The sequence below is a fragment of the Chelon labrosus genome (genome assembly GCF_963514085.1).
Source record: "Chelon labrosus genome assembly, chromosome: 9".
Lineage (NCBI taxonomy): Eukaryota > Metazoa > Chordata > Actinopteri > Mugiliformes > Mugilidae > Chelon > Chelon labrosus.
In genome coordinates this window covers 12121097-12137788 of record NC_140359.1, presented here as the reverse complement: position 1 = coordinate 12137788, position 16692 = coordinate 12121097, and the positions used below count along the sequence as shown (strand labels likewise).

The window sequence follows — 16692 nt, the reverse complement described above, 5'->3', positions numbered from 1 at the left end:
AGAGAGTGTAGGGAAAAAAAAGATAGAAGAAGAGAAAGGATAATAAAATCATTCGAGAAGAATGAGAAGGGTGGTGGTGAGATGTTGAAATGTGCACAAAAAAGAAGAAAAGGAGGCACAGTGGAATCTGATGTTAAAGACAGAAATCAGTATCAGTCGTACAAAAAATAACATCTTTAGTTTAATTTCTGGAGCAGAAGTTCAGTAACTGATTTTCCTAGAACCATTTATATTGGTTTTGTTTTGGCATCACCTACACGACCGCAGCATTTCTTTGGTCATGTTTCCTGTATTTGCAACGAATGAATTGTCTGTTTTTTCCATTTCTAGTGGCAGTGTATTGGACTCTTAGTCATAATTCACAAAAGGAGAAATAAAAAAATACGATTAATGATATGGATTAAATACAGTATGTACAGTTTATTTTTGTATCAAGATTAGAAGAGAGACATAATATTGCACGGTAGCCAGGTCTGACCTTTCAGAGGTGACTCTGATTCTCTCGTCATTAGAGGAGTGGAACCTGTCATCTTTCTCTCTGAAGTACTCCTCTATACATTGCTCCTCAAAATCATGGACTTTCTTCAGCTCATCCTCTGTGATGAAAAGCTCTGTGGATCAAAGAGTTCGACAGCGTTAGTGCTACTGCACCACATTTAACTGACAGTGTAATGACAGGACATTTTCCAAATTACAAAATCTATGGTAACTGTATCACATTCTCCTGTATCATTATTGCTAATGTGATGCCACTCACTCAGTCCGTAGTCCCTCTCGTCATCATCATGCTTGCGCCAGCGACAGCACAGATGCTTGAGGACCATAGTTATGTGGCTGAAGATGATGAGGGGCGGAGGGAGGACTGGGCGTTCATGGAAGGTCATAATGAGCTGGTAGCGCTGGAACTTCCACACCTGGTTGGAGATGGACTTCACCTCGAAGAATGTATTACTATGGACAGTCAAAGACAGATATGCCTCACCACCAATATCACATCCACTGAAAACTAAGCTAAAGTGAAAGTCATCAGTGGCCCAACAAAAGATTTGAACAACTTGTGATAGTATACAGACGACTGACTCCTTTACTTTGCATGCTGCTGTGCCGCTGAGCCAAGTTCAGACACTGAGAATAATGTGCAGATATTGTAGAGACATTAATGCAAAAACCTACTGCAAACCAACTGCTTTAATGTATAATTTAATTCAACCTTAATTCAAAACATTGTTTTTTCCATCGTGCACTTTTTCTGTAATTACACAGGCAAATGTGAAAAAGGGGAAAACTGCCCTTTCTACATGGATTATAGAGGCACACTCACAGATCATTAGTAAGGAAGAAAAAAACATCAGATTGTCTTAATACAATTTGCTCATAGCCTCTAATTAGAATGTGGCTTAACAGCACTCCAAACAGAAAATAATACCATTTCTAACAGGAAAAGCCTGGAAGACAGTTAGGCTTAATTTGCTGTAAACAGTATAAATCTGCTATTTAGAGACTGTTTTTGTTTTGCAGTACAAAGAAAAATGATTCCCATTAGCATTCTACCAAAATACATTAGTTTCATGTCCTGTGGTGCTGGTTAGGCATCTTTAGTTTGTTGCAAGAGGGAAATCTGAAATTATTTACGTACTTGAACACAGCAATGAGCAGGTTGACCAGCAGGATGTTGGCCACGAGCAAATAGCAAGCCATGATCGCTGGGACAATCCAAGCACCTGTCTTGCAGGGAGGCAGGGTCACCACCACCCCATCCTCTGTGATGTTCTGCCCACATGGAGCTGCACGACGCCACAAAACGAACACACATACAAGTTAATACAAGGTAAAATACTGTATGTCTTTAGATGCAGGGACTTCCATCCATCATTGATGATAGTTTAGTGGAAAATGTGGATGCACAACTGATTAGAAACACATGCAAACATGTAACATCAGAAAGAAATAAAGAAATAAAATGTAGAATAAAATAAAATCTAAGCATATAAATGACAACATAAAAACATTCAGACGTACTGAGTACAAGACCACAGCAACAAACAAAATGACAAGCAGACCTCAAAATGCCAAACAAATGCATAATTAATACTTTGCAAACAAACAAGAAGCATAATTATTTTTATGCTTCTTTTCTTAAAGGAGGGAAAGAGTGGACACTCTAATGGCAGTGGCTAATGTGCATCTGAAAACATAACACAAAAAATACACATTTATTATGTGTCAGCACAATTTGTGTTCACAATATATTTAAACATGTAGTCCGTGTTTAAAATATATTGTCACTTATGTGAGCCATAGCTTCATTCAGCAATGGTTGATTGCTCGGAATCATTTGAAATGTGTTTAGCATACACATGTTTTTTCCATCTGTGATGGTTCAGTTGCTGTGGCTTATCTGGGGAACATTCAGCATTTTTTTTTTCTTGGTTTGTTTGCCTTTGAGATTCATTCTAGTCATGCTCATCATTGCTTGGTTTTCAATTGTTTCACACAATGCAGCCCAAAGACAGAGAACTGAAGTAATTTTTCCTATTATTTTTTTTTTTTACCTTGAAAAAAATTTGGATTTAAAAAACTCTGACAACTGAACCACGTGAAAAAACAGATTACAGATGATGAAAGGCGGTTAATAAATATGTTCTGGTGAGGAATATTTGTATGCTTGTGTTTCTTCCTGCGTGATGTGATATTGCCGTTTAAAGTTCAGTGGCCTGTCATGTTAAATGTTGGCTATGCTGGTTGAAATATTTTGGCAATATTGCAATTGCTCTAGCGAGAAGGGAGGGTGACATGGTTCATGTGACGGACTGTGTTGCCATGGCAGGGTTGCCTCTTCAAATGAAACTAAGTTAATGTCAAGTAACATGATGAGGAGAAGAAACATCAAGGGAACATCAAGTTTTAAAACTCTGATAGTTCCTCTTGATGTGACAACTGACCAAAAACAAAGACCATAGAAATATTAAAACGCATTTGAAAAGTGCAACTGCCATGAAACAGCGTCATTTGCCAGCCAGTACCAAAATTAGTCAGGGTAAAGTTGCTTATAGGATATAACTATAGGTCAAGCTACTAGTTGTCTCAGTCAAAAATTTGGAGGCGATAGATAATGATAGTAACAGATGATAATACTAGATACTGACATCTAGTAACTGACCCAAGATACCAAAACATGAGGGCAACTTTAGCCTTAGAGCAAGGAGCCGCATGCACGCTTTTGTCTCAAGTGGCCTCTAGAGGTAGGAGTGGGCATGACATGGTGGTAACGTGAGGATGATGAAGGAGAGGTGGGATAGGTTGATGTGGTTATATTGATCTATATCTATTGATTTACTGGGATTTTGACTGCACTGGGCAATGTGGAATGGACCATTATTACGCCAGGTTCCGTGAGTTCGAAAGTAATTTTCGACCAGCCAGAGTTTTTCATTCAGCCTGTGCTGTAACTTCCTACTATGCATATCTGAAACAAAGAATGAAAACATTATTTCAGATCTCTTCTCTTTGGGCCACTCCCCACACTCTGTACACACCAACACATATACAGTGCGATCATACGAACAGACAGAACAGCACAGTCACAAACAGACTCATACTCTCAGGACATTTTCTCCCAGACACAGCTCACACTTTTGATTTATTGAGTCAATATGTCTGCATGGTATAAAATAATCTAGAGACACAAAATATAAAGGCAAACTGACTGTACATATTAATGTTGTTACGTATGAGAGACATTCTTTGTCGAGAATTTTGCAAATTTATATTCAAGGTGACTGTAAGTGCAATTTGTCTTGCCAAACAGTGTTTTTAATGAAAGGATATGTTCAGGTTACAAAAGCATATTTTCAAGTTATATTTCAAGTTGTAGACTTGGCTGAATGCGCATTCTGTCAGAGTCAGGGACTATCCTCCCCTGAGTTAACAAAAACGTATTTTATTCAGTAGCTTACGCCCTAGCCCTGAACTTACGGTCAATCTGGTCGGCAAACACCTCTCCGTAGATCATCCAGTAAGGCATGAAGAAGATGTTCCTAGCTAGCATCCAGGATGGATCCTCATTAGGGTGGAGGATGGCCTGACGCGCCACCCCAAAGCTCATCAGCACCACCAACATGATGATTACAAAGTACATCATGTCGATCATCTGACAGTGGGAGGGAGGTGTAGGGGGGTTGTTGGAGAGAGAAGGGAAGGGGTGAGTGGTTTCAGAAGAGAAAAAAAAAAAAAACGGGGAGCAGTTGATAAGAATATTTGTAGGAAATGTGTTTAAAAAATCTCATTCATACAGTCTTCATTTACATTTTTTTTGATTACTTTTCCTCCCAGCCTCACAGTTGGTCAATTAAACTTTAATTTAATTTGTTGTGGTATGAAATAATAATTAAAATGCACTTAATATAGGTTAATCTCAGGTTGATTACAGAAGTTAGAGCAAGGGAACGTTCTCCCCTCAGGTAATTTATAATCCATTAGCCTCTAAAACACAATATTTCAGTCATGCTTTCTAGAATGATGAAACACATAGTATTTAGATATAGTCACATTTTTACCTATATTACTTGGCAAACAACGTAAGGTGCAGAAACAATAAGAAGCGTTTCAGATTTTTCCAGAAAAACAGGTCAAAAGCTGGCATTTTTTAAAGAATGACGAATGCAGCTATTTGTTATATTTACAACTACCATTTGTTTTTGAACTAGCTCATGGTGAAGCAACGTCACATTTTCCAATTAACTGACTAAATCACTTAATGCCAATCCAAGACTCTCTCCCTCTAACTAACTGCTGATTTTCATATCAAAGAGTTCGTGTCCAGTGGTACCACAGCCCACGTCAAAGACAGATTTGGGTCTTTGATCCCCTCTGTAGTTTTTGTACAGTATCAGAGGCTCCCATCTTGAGCTCTAGGAGATCAAACAACAAAGTTAGGAGGCACAGAAGCTGTGTTACAACTATGCTTCGATGCCATTTATAGATTACATCTTTGTGCGGCTTCACGCGACTCACCTACAATCAGTATAGATCACGTTGAAAAAAGTCAAAATGTAAAATATGAGCCATACAGCACAAAGAAAAGAAAGACGGGCAGACATACACGCACACAGATGACAACCCCTGCCTCCTCTCACCATCTTGCCAATCATCATCACATAGGGACCCAGGTACTTGTTGACTCCAAAGATGTCGAGCAGCCGGATGTACCAATAGATGATGTTGACGCAGTAGATGACCCGGCCGTAGTTCATGAGCGGCGGATCCTGGAGACGCAGAACCATGCCAACAGAGAATATGAGGATGGCCATGAGGTCTGTGATGTTCCAGTACTCCTGGAGCCACACCTTCACCTTCTGTAACAACTTTCCTGGCTCTGACATCAGGATCTAGAAGATGATTAGATGGAAAGTAACACAGCAAGGAAGATGAGGATGCTTAAAGTGGTGATCATTAATATAGACACTGAGGGAGGGAAATTGAGAGGTGATTTGGAAAAGAGCCTGAAATAGAGGAATAGAAAAGAAGTGCATTCTATAATTGTGGCCATAAGAGGGCAGTATGAGTTCACCAATCAGACCAGCCACTTAGTGCAGCTGCGAATGACATGACACAATGATTAATGCTTTTCATACACTTACAGTACGAACAAAGGCACACAGTGGGGCTAAATGTATTTTATGGGCACATACCTGTATTTTCTATTTACTTTGCTATTTACTTTTTCCTTTCTTTGTTTTCCCATTTTCTACGTCCCACTTTCATTTCCACCACCTTCCCTTCACCTTTCTCTTCCTCTTTGACATGCTCTTTTGCTTCACCTACACTGAACTGTCAGTGCTTGCTCTATTTGTTTTGAGCTGTTTGACGACATGGACATAATGCTCACTGAGTCAAACTGGAGGTGACATTACGGCGACACACTTTGTGCCTTCAGTTCACTGGGCAGTGGCGAAGAATTACTTAATGGGTCGTACAGTGCTGCGTTAACGGTGCACATTCGCATGCAGGATCTATCGCACCTCTCTCATCTTCTCAATGCCGTTGGTGAAGATGTAAGCGATGACAATCCACTCTTGGGGAGAAGGCCACAGGTCCATCTTGACCAGGACGATGTAGTTAAACAACATCAGGTAGCCCACGTATGCCATCTGCGTTAAAATACAACATCAGAACAAAATCAGCCTGGCCATCTCTTGTATTTTTCACACATTAGCAAACTGTACATAAATATTTGTTTTCAATATGCTGACTTTCCACTTACATTTTTTCATATCTAAGCGTGCACTAATTGGAAAGGCTATGCAGTATCATTAACTGCAGCTTCATGTTTAGAACAGTAACAAATGCTTCATCATATTTAAACTCCAAATTAAAGCAGGAACAAACAAACAAGTTTCTTTTTCAACTGCAAATCAAGCATTCCAGCAAGTAAAGCAATTTTAATAATGGTTAACCAGGACTGTTCTCATTCAATCCCACATGTGGTTCGTATGATAGATTTGGGTAATATTATAAAAAATATTGCAGCACTACAGCGGATGACAGGTATGAATACAAATTGGGTAATGAGTTGAAAACCCATGTTGTGAAACCCTGGCATCTGTCCTACAAGCGCAATCATTTAAATGGATAGTTCTTTCTTTAACCTGAAGGGCAGAAAGGAGACGTGGGGAGAGAGGAGGAGGAGGAGTAAACAGCCAAAGACAAAAATGGGTGAAACAAAGGGAAGTCAAAATAATTTCTCAGTGAAATCCCTGCTGGTGCTAAAGAGATGTTTTCACTGGGCAAGCAAACTGAAGGACTCCAAGATGCTCACAGGCTGATACAAGCCCAAACACAAGCTACGCACAGACTTCAAAAGATATCTGGTTTTAAATGAATGTAGACGTTTAAAACACTCACTTTCCCACAAATGTAAATCAATTTGCTTATTGTAATCCAGAGGCAGAATGTAATGACTCAGAGATTTCACTGTATATTTATACTGTCGATACAAAACCTCCCTGCGTGATTCGATGCTTCTCCTGCTGCCACTCCGTAGTACTTTTCTCACCATGTTGCTTCCATTCGTCTATCTAGTTCTTTCACACTTAACTTTCCCACCCCAGTAAAGCTGGGTAATGACGGGGTGGAACAGGAGGTTAATGACAATGGAGGCAGTGTGAAAGTAGGAGCTAACGGGAAGGAACCAGCAATTGATGCTGTTGTAGAAATACATTAAGCAATGGCAGTGCCAGCTGGAAGACTGAACATGTAGGTGGTGTTGCTGAAGCCGACACTGACCGTATGGAACCAGAACTTGACAATTGGAGCGTTGTAGAACTCGTATATCTTGCGTCCCATGGGGATAAGACGGTGGCGGTTCTGAACCTCCTCAACATCCTTCTTTCTGGATGTCTCTGTGGTTACCTTACCCAGCATAGCCTGGGCGAATGCAAACCCAACATGGAGCGAGGGAGGAAGGAGCCAAAGGCGTGAGGGATTACGGGATGGAGAGTGTGGGAAGAGGGAAGTGTGATGGATTGGAAAGGTGTGGGAGGAGGAAGAGATACAGAGGAGTTGAAGAAGCATTTGGAGGGAAGGAGGTGGGATGGGAGGAGTCAAATAAAGAAATAAGGAGAAAAAAAAAGAGAAGGGGGAGAGGGTTATAGTATGGGCTACAGCACAGTTTTAATACCACAATCAAAGAAGCAAGCACAGGCAATGTTGTCATTCCAAAATGTGAAATGTGTGTTTGAGGTGGAGTTTGGGTGAAGGCTGGTAACACAATATGACGCAGACACTGACACTCATGGATTGTGTCTCAGACAACAATTAAGAGGCAGAGCAGAGACAAGATAGTGACAGGAAGGAGACAGAAAAAGAACAGGAAGAAGAAAAGACATAGATATCAAGTTTCAATCTGTGACACATTTCCTCATCCATGAGAGAGGGTTCGGAGCCCACTGTTTTTATGGGTCATGGTCTTAATGTCAAAGCAACACCTGACCTCTGAGGGAGCTCAGTGACGGAATTGTATTGCAAGTCAAGAAATATCACAGACCTGGGCAATGCTAAATGTTTGAAAGCTGGTCCAAATATATTAACTGTGTCTATGTCCCCAGGCCTTTGAATAGGTACAATAGTAATAAAACCATTGCTTAGAAATCTTCAAAAAAAATCAAAGAAGAAGTCACTACTCGTAAGGAATTAATCTATTTTTCCTCAAATATGTGAAACATATATATAAAACCGAAGTTTTACCCAAGGTACACACAGACAGGGCCTTCACGAAGAACATTTTCAGATGCCAGTGTGTAAATCACACCATGCCTTTACTGCACTGAACATGCACGTTGTCCAAAAAGCAAGTGGACACAAGCTATCACACGAGCTATTACATTCATTATAGTGTGGTTTATCTAAAGGATCTGAGGATACAACAATACAATCTCCCTCTGTGGTGTAGCAGTGTGTGTAATATCTGTATGAATCTTTGTGTGATTCATAAGTATCTGAAGGTGCATTTGTACAGCCAGAAGCCAGGGCAATAGGAAGGGGCTCATTGCAGACGCACCTTCAGGCAGTGGTGTTCCTTATTTAACACCACGGAGCCTGTGGTGGACTGCAAGTGTAAAACAGCCCCTTCTGTGAATGTTTGCGCTGGCTTGCTTGCTGCGTTCAATGCAGATGGAGAGTATGTACAGTCGTGCTGAAAGGTGTTCAACTTCAGTTCAATCACTTCATGGGACAGCCGCAGATCCAATTTATGTATTCAAATTCCTTTTCAAACTTTGGTCTTCATTTAAACACACAAACTGGATCTTGACATGATCTCCAGAGCTGATTGGATTGAAATGATATGAGGCCTAATCCTGCTGTACATCCATGTCTATGCAGATGGACCAACTCTTCCACTGTGAGCTGGGAGAAGGTGCTCAGACTCTGCATGAATTAGGCTCTGCAGCAGCAGGCGAACATGGTTATATAATGCAAAAGCCTGGGCCTCCCATGCTCAGCAGCCGACATGCTGAGTGGTATGCTGCAGCAAGCCATCACTGATGGGATAGAGTGAGGGGCAGCAATCAGCTAGCATACAGTACTGTACCTCAATCAGACCTGAGCTTGGAAAGGAGAAAGGAAGGAAAAGAGAAAGAACTAGAGAGCGGGGGAGATTTGCAGAACAAGAGATAGAGAGCGAGAGAAATAAAGAAAAGAGAAGCAAAGAGAGAACAAGAGGGAAAGAGAGGGGAAGGCAGAGAGAGAAAAAGAATAGGAGATAGATGGAGGGAGAAACATACACGAGGGAACCCACAAGCGGCGACAGACTGAGACGCTACAACTCCACAACTATGTCTTTGCTGAGACAACGAGAAACAGGGAAGGCCGATTTGGCTGGAGTGGTCCAATTGGCCAGAATAGAGAAATGAGTGTGTGTGTGTGTATATGTGTGTGCATATCATCATCTCATTGTGGGCAGAAACATTGAACTGGCCCATGAGAGATATTTACAAGCGACACAGAATCTGAGCTATGTATTCAGTAATCAGCTATAGAGTCAAACAAAGAGTGTGTGTATTGTCTTGTTTGATGTTGAATATGTGTGTGTATATATTCTGCGATGCGGGGCTGAGGTGGGTTCTCTCACCACGGAGTTGTACTGCGTCTCACAGTAAGATCTTACTGTGAACTCCATGTCTTCTTCCTCCTTCTCCTTTACTGGTTTCTCAGGCTCCTCTTCCTCCTTCTCTTGCAGATAGGTATCCTGATCCTGGGGCATGTAGGACATCTCATCCTTGTTTTTGAATTCCAGACTCAGGATGGATGGTGGCAGAAGCAGCCCCAAGATTACCTAGGTGTTTAGGGAGAGAGGAAGTGGAGTTTTAAAGAGTTTGGGAGAAGAGATGGAAGCGGCGAATCACACATGTGACATGCAGTAGATGTACAGTTTCATGAGCCGCACTGCGGAAATGAGTACTTTCCTAACATGCCCCCGGCCTGAATGCAGCTGAACGACAAAGCTTTGGTATTTACAACAGCTCAGACAAGCGCTCTCCTTGCGGATGTCAGTTATAAAAGCATTACTCTAGACAGTCAGCAAGCATACCGTGCTGCTATGATGGATGAGAAGGACACACTCACAGCAGCTAAAGGAAGCAGGCAAGCTGTAAACACTTCAGATGCGTAACAGTCAACAAGAAAAGTAAGCAGTTAGGGAGAGACACTGTAACCAGGGCGGGGAGGTGAAGAACAATGGAAAGAAAAGAAGATGGAGAGCAGCGTAATCATCGTTGTTATCTCTGGAAGCAGCTGTCTTTGGCCAAATTAAGAGTGAAATTTCCACTGCTCATCATTACACTGATGACTGCCTCATAAGTGATGTGAAATTGGATTCTTCATTTCTGATCAGTAATCATAATATAATGTAAGGTCCCCATAAAACAGCTGGCAGGGTGTTGCATATTTTTGTGATTCCTGTAAAAACAGAGCAAGCTGAAAATTTGAAAAGGCGTTTCATTAGTATGTGCCCCTGAGTCCAAGATGAGATCAACTTTAAAAAAAAAATTGATTTCCAGGAAAAGACAAACTCTAAAATGTGAAAAAAAGACCTATTGAAAGGGCAGACCTCAAATGTGATTTGATGGGAATGTCACAACAAATGCTTCAGTGACGTCTATATGAATAGTTTTGATGACTGAATACACAAAAGGGACAGTGCATGAAAGTGATGTCTCTGATTTTCTTGTCATCCGTTATATTAACATATTAATATTATGTGTGGAGAAAGCAGTATACTCATATTTGCACTTCCATGGCCCTTAGTAGCCTCCAGTAACCACATGAGTGTTGAGGTTCAAAGCTGACTTCCCTTACAACTACATCAAAACGTACACACATATTATTTTGACAACCTCTTGACAATGTTATTTTCTGTGTATCATGAACTCCTGTGGGCACTGAATCTTGTTTGTTCCACTTGTGGTTTCCTTTCTGTCTTTCTACTTCAATGAGTTTGCCTTAGCAGCTCCCCCCTCTCTCTCTCCGTCCTGCAAAGGCCAAACCGTACTTAAAGCACTTGCAGTGTGCCCTGCTCCGAGAGGCTAGCCAGCCAGACCCATCACCCTGTCTCACTAGGTGTATGTATGAGTGTGAGCCCAGCCTTCGGCTAATCCCAGGGCAGCTCTTCATTATAAATAACTCTAACCTCTCTGATCTGAGCAGATGCCTCCTATCACCCTACCACCACACGTCTGGGAGCCCTGCATGAGCAAACATTGCTAAAAAACCCGACCACCAGTCTTAACTGAAACCTCTCCCATTGACCCAATGGGATGTTCACCATATGAGTGTCAATGCAGAATATATGGGACATGATTTCAAGTTTTTTTTTTTTTTTTAGTAATTAAGGTCAGTTCTTCCGTCCCCTCTGTCTTAAGAGAACATTTTATAGGCTGAGACTAATTAAATTTTGACAGAAGTTCAACCATAAGACTTCCTTGCCCAGACACTCATCAGTCTTATTTGTCTAATAAACCTCTTTCCTCTGGCTGACTGTCCTCCCCCACCTTCACAGTATCTTTAATTACATAATTACACCTACATAAACCCACCTGAATAACTAATCTGTTATCAATAAATGGTCTATTTAATTTTATTGAGCTGTTTATACAGTATATGAACAATCTCTGTTCTGTTATGAACCAAACCGGAGGTTTTAAATGAGCTCATCAGGAGGCGGGTGCGGGTAGTGGCAGTGTTCTACTGTCAGCTGTGACATGTCTTCTTTTCACAGTGCAGTGCACATTCTCTAAATCTCTGAGAGTGATTCATCATGGCCACGCTCCATTTTTAACCTCGCTGATTCCTTATCAGCAAAACTTTCTGGATTAAGTTGCTCTTTTTTTCACCAGGACAGGACTATACACGGTATACCTATATACCTTTGAGTTGCTCTGGATTTGAAACTGACTGACAGTTGAGTTGATTATGTCTATACAATAGTTTAAATAATGTATTTGATGAGATTTTACATTTACATTTTACGGCAGAAAAATACTTCGGTGGTGCTCTCTAGTGGGCAAAATACATCACGGCAAGACTCTTTCTAAAATACGGACACCTATCAGGCACAGCATTATGACCACTGACAGATGAAGTGAATGACATTGACCATCTTATAATATAATATAATATAATATAATACAATGCTCTGCTGGGATACTTTGGACCTGTCATTCATGTGGATGTTACTCAGACATGTACCACCCACCTAGACCAGACCAGGCACCCCCACCCCATAGCAATGACACGCCTCGATGGCAGCACTCATCCCCAGCAGGATGCAGCTTGTCACAGGCACACACAAGACAATGGTTTAGGAACAACTCAAAAAACATGAAGAACAGCACAAGCTGTTGACCTGGCCTCCAGATTCCCTAGATCCCAAACTGATCAAGTATCTGTGGGATGCACTGGATGGGTCAGAACTGTTTTGGAGGAACAAGGGAGACCTACACAATATTAGGAAGGTGGTCATAATGTTATGCCTGATCAGTGTATCTGGCATTTCTGTGCTGCATTGTCTTATTACTTACCTGCCAGCACACACGTCAATACCAACAGTATATCTATAATACGCTAATATTGGACAGGTTTCACTTCTAATATTGGAAGATGTGATGTCCAAAGCATCTTCTCTCTGCTTCACGTCCTCGCATCTCCACACAACACAACTGATTGCTGTCATTGCTGTCAACAATTCATGCGCACATTTTCTCAGGCAGCCGATGCAAGCACTGATAAAAAGCATCTGCCCCACTTGTACTACCTTCAGGCCTGAGTTCTTGCGCATGCGCAGGCGCCCCATCCACATGTCGGTCAGCAGCATCTGACTGCAGGTGTGAGCGATGAAATCTCGGTGCTTCGCTGCTACCGCCAGCTGCAGGCAGGTGGCGTTGCTCCAGTTCTTCAGCTCGTATGTCAGCAGCTTCATGGCCATCTGCTCGTCTTGTTTATAGGACTGATCCAGGAGCTCCACTGCCAGTTGGGCAAACTCCCTGGGAAAATATATGCAGGACATATACAGACACAGCGAGTCATGAACAGAGACACTGATATACTTTCTAAATGTGAAAATGTAATTAAACTGGTCAGGACATCAATGACCATCTGGCCAAAATTCGGAAAGAGATTATACTGGCAGGCACAAATGCTTCTTCGTCATTATTATTTATTAAAACTAACACTAACACTAACTAGAACACTGATTATGTTGAGAGTTCAAAGTCATGATTAGAGGCCAATACTTCCTTAATACTTCCTTGAGAACCGAAACCAGAATGTGAGAAAAATGAGGATGCATGAGAATGTAATATGGGGCACAATGAAACATTCATAGCAGCAGTCGATCTTAAACCACCAACCCTTGCACTGGCATTTTAACAAGTCCCCTTCCAGGCAATAAAAACTTAAATCAATACTCCTCGCTCTAATTTCAGCCTCCGAACGGATATTTTCTAAACATGCACAGCACACGGCACAGTTCAGCAGTGTTGTACAAATAGATGAATGAGTTTCTTTGACTTTTAGAGCGCTTTTCACATAACTTTTATCATATTCTGTCTTACATAAAAAGCAACGATTGTAGTATTTCCAAAGCTTGTTTGAAAGTGCCAGGGAAATCAAAAGCTCCCTACAGATTGTAGACATTACTGTACACACACACACACACACATATGTATCATAAATAACATAAGCGCACACTATTATCCCCTGAGTTTATACAAACATTCACAGAGCCACACGCCCACACGCACAGAGACATTCACAAACACCACAGCCACACGTTATGTACATGGAGATATAACAATGTATGTAGTTAAATGAGCTCTTCGAAGGAAGCCAGCCAAATTCTCTGTGGAAAGAGAACTCAGAATACATCAGCTTTAAGGCTATCCTTTGAAACTTTGCTGTGAGAGTTTGTGAGTGTGCTGGGGGAGTTTGGGTTGGTGTGGCTGTGCTTCATTTGTGTTTTCTCCAAAGTAATATTTATTTCTGTAGCAGCATTTTCATTTCAAGTATTACCTTAATCTGAAATACGTACATAACAATGATGGATGTTATTAGACTTCTGTATGTATATGTTTACTTCCCATGAGAGCGTAGACTAGTCTAAAATACACCAGTTTGCAGGGAATAAGGCATGTTAGTGTCTTTGTGCGAGTGCCTACATACATTACACACAGCATACAAGAGTGTAGAGGCAAATGTTCCCATCTAGACTCTAAAGAGAGAGCATGTGTGAGTGTGCACATAATCACATAATCCCCGTCTCCCACCTGGAGTTGTGGTTCAGTTCTTGGGAGATGTCGTCCACCATGTCGTTCTCGGATGCTTCGTGGGCCATGGCCTTACAGAGCTTACACGCCACCAAGGCCTTGGCCATGGCCTCCTCGCCGTGCTGCCAAAAGAACAGCGCCATTTTCTGCCGTTTCATAAGCACAGCCCACACCATCAGCTCATGGAAGGGGAAAGGGAAGTGATTGATTTCCGGGTCGTCCAAGTCGATGTCCACCTCCTCTTCTCGTTTACGCGTCGTCTTCTGGCGGCCTCTGCGGATCGGCATGTCATCCTAATGGAGATCCATAACACGTGAGACGTCTATATAGACACTTTATTCATGAATACTCATTGCCCTACTATCAGTACAGCAGAGAAACATGAGAGTATTTAGGGTTGATCCTGAGCTAGTTGTTGTCTGTAAGGTCAGTGTTTGGAGTCTGAAGCTGTGTTCACACAACTGGTGAAAAAGCAACATGCTACAAGTCATTTTTCAGTGGAAGCAGACCTGATAAGATATAAATCAAATCTGAGCTGGCTTCAACTTATTCTCAACACTTCAATGGCAGTGATACACCAGCCAATCATGTTTGTTTCACCAGTTCACTTTTAAATGGAAAACAACACTTGAACAACACTTTTCGACAATGTTGCCTGCCTCGCTTGGCCAGTTTGTAAGTTTTGTTGCTCTTAGTGTGAACATCGCACTTCAGCCCCACCTGGGTTTGACCACATCAGACACATGTCTAAACTCATCCTGACCTGGTTTAGGCTTTCAGACTATATTCATAAAGGGTGTTCCATGTGCAGTGGGAAAGTCAGATTTTGGTAGAGACAGGTGGGGGTACACAGTTCTCCACACAAAGCAATTCAGAGGAAACATAGAGGGTCTCATACGTTTTCATTGCATCTTTTCTGAGGATTTTGCTGTCTCTGGAGATATAGGCACTGTCAGTTATTCTCTAAATGGCATGTCAGCAGGGCTGCATTGATCTCCAATAATTTCACATTTTAACCGTTGAGGACTACTGACAGTTGGTCAATAACAAATGTTTGAAAAATGACTTTCAGTGCAACCTTGCTTTAAGGGGATTTTCACAAGAGAAGACAAAAAAAATAGCACAGCAGCAGACTATTCTGGATTGTGACACTTGATAAATATTTTATTTCTGGATGTTTGGAAATGATTGCAGTGTCATAGACGTAAATCTCCAGTAATCACAGTTGTCAGTAGTAAATTTAATATACACGGCCTGGCCAAAAAAAAGGTCACACACTCTAATATTTTGTTGGACCACCTTTAGCTTTGATTACAGCAGCATTCACTGTTGCATTGTTTCCATAAGCTTCCTCAATGTCACAAGATTTATTTCCATCCAGTGTTGCATTCATTTTTCACCAAGATCCTGTATTGATGATGGGAGAGTCTGACCACTGCACAAAGCCTTCTCCAGCACATCCCATGGATTCTCAGTAAGGTTAAGGTCTGGACTCTGTGGTGGCCAATCCATCCTCATGCTCCCTGAACCACTCTTTCACAATTTGAGCCTGATGAATCCTGGGATTGTCATCTTGAAATATGCCAGTGCCATCAGGGAAGAAAAAATTCATTGATGGAATAACCTGGTTATTCAGTATATTCATGTAGTCAGCTGACCTCATTCTTTGGACACATAATGTTGCTGAACCTAGACCTGAGCAACTGCAGCAACCCCAGATCATAGCACTGCCCCCACAGGCTTATACAGTAGGCACTAGGCATGATGGGTGCATCACTTCATCTGCCTCTCTTCTTACCCTGATGCCCCCATCACTCTGGAACAGGGTAAATCTGGACTCATCAGACCATATGACCTTCTTCCATTGCTCCAGAATCCAATCTTTATGCTCTGAATAAAGAAACTGAAGCCTTTTTTTTCTGGTTAGCCTCACTGATTAGTGGTTTTCTTAAGGCTACACATCTGTTCAGTCCCACTCCCTTGAGTTCCCTTCACATTGTACGTGTGGAAATGCTCTTACTTTCACTATTAAACATAGCCCTGAGCTCTGCGGCTGTTTTTCTTTGATTTGATTTCACCAAACGTTTAAGTGATCGCCGATCACGATCAATCGGGATTTTTTTCCGACCACATTTCTTCCTCACAGAAGATGGTCCCCCACTATGCTTCCAGTTTTTAATAATGTGTTGGACAGTTCTTAACCTAATTTTAGTTAGTTTAGTTTCTACAATCTCCTTAGATGTTTTCTCTGCTTGATGCATGCCAGTGATTTGACCCTTCTCAAACAGACTAACATCTTTTCCACGACCACGGGATGTGTCTTGGTTGTTTAAGAAATGAGAAGTTACTCATTGTATCAGTTAAATAACTTATT

The 16692-nt window shown here is 41.5% G+C and overlaps 1 protein-coding gene across 6 annotated transcripts in view; it reads right to left on the bottom strand.

Annotated features, from left to right (window-relative positions):
* trpm3 (transient receptor potential cation channel, subfamily M, member 3) overlaps positions 1–16692 on the bottom strand; it is a gene marked incomplete at both ends in the record, with an annotated part of 120374 nt that overhangs the window by 1624 nt on the left and 102058 nt on the right. For 3 of the 6 annotated variants that reach the window (XM_084552029.1, XM_084552030.1, XM_084552034.1), the window contains 11 exons: positions 479–611; positions 758–951; positions 1637–1784; positions 3338–3466; positions 3976–4150; positions 5136–5387; positions 6021–6149; positions 7285–7425; positions 9629–9832; positions 12809–13037; positions 14319–14611. In XM_084552029.1, coding sequence (XP_084408155.1) covers positions 479–611; positions 758–951; positions 1637–1784; positions 3338–3466; positions 3976–4150; positions 5136–5387; positions 6021–6149; positions 7285–7425; positions 9629–9832; positions 12809–13037; positions 14319–14611 — 2027 coding nt within the window. Of the gene's footprint in view, positions 1–478; positions 612–757; positions 952–1636; positions 1785–3337; positions 3467–3971; positions 4151–5135; positions 5388–6020; positions 6150–7284; positions 7426–9628; positions 9833–12808; positions 13038–14318; positions 14612–16692 lie in introns of all 6 variants that reach the window. The other 3 variants (XM_084552031.1, XM_084552032.1, XM_084552033.1) reach the window with 2 other exon arrangements.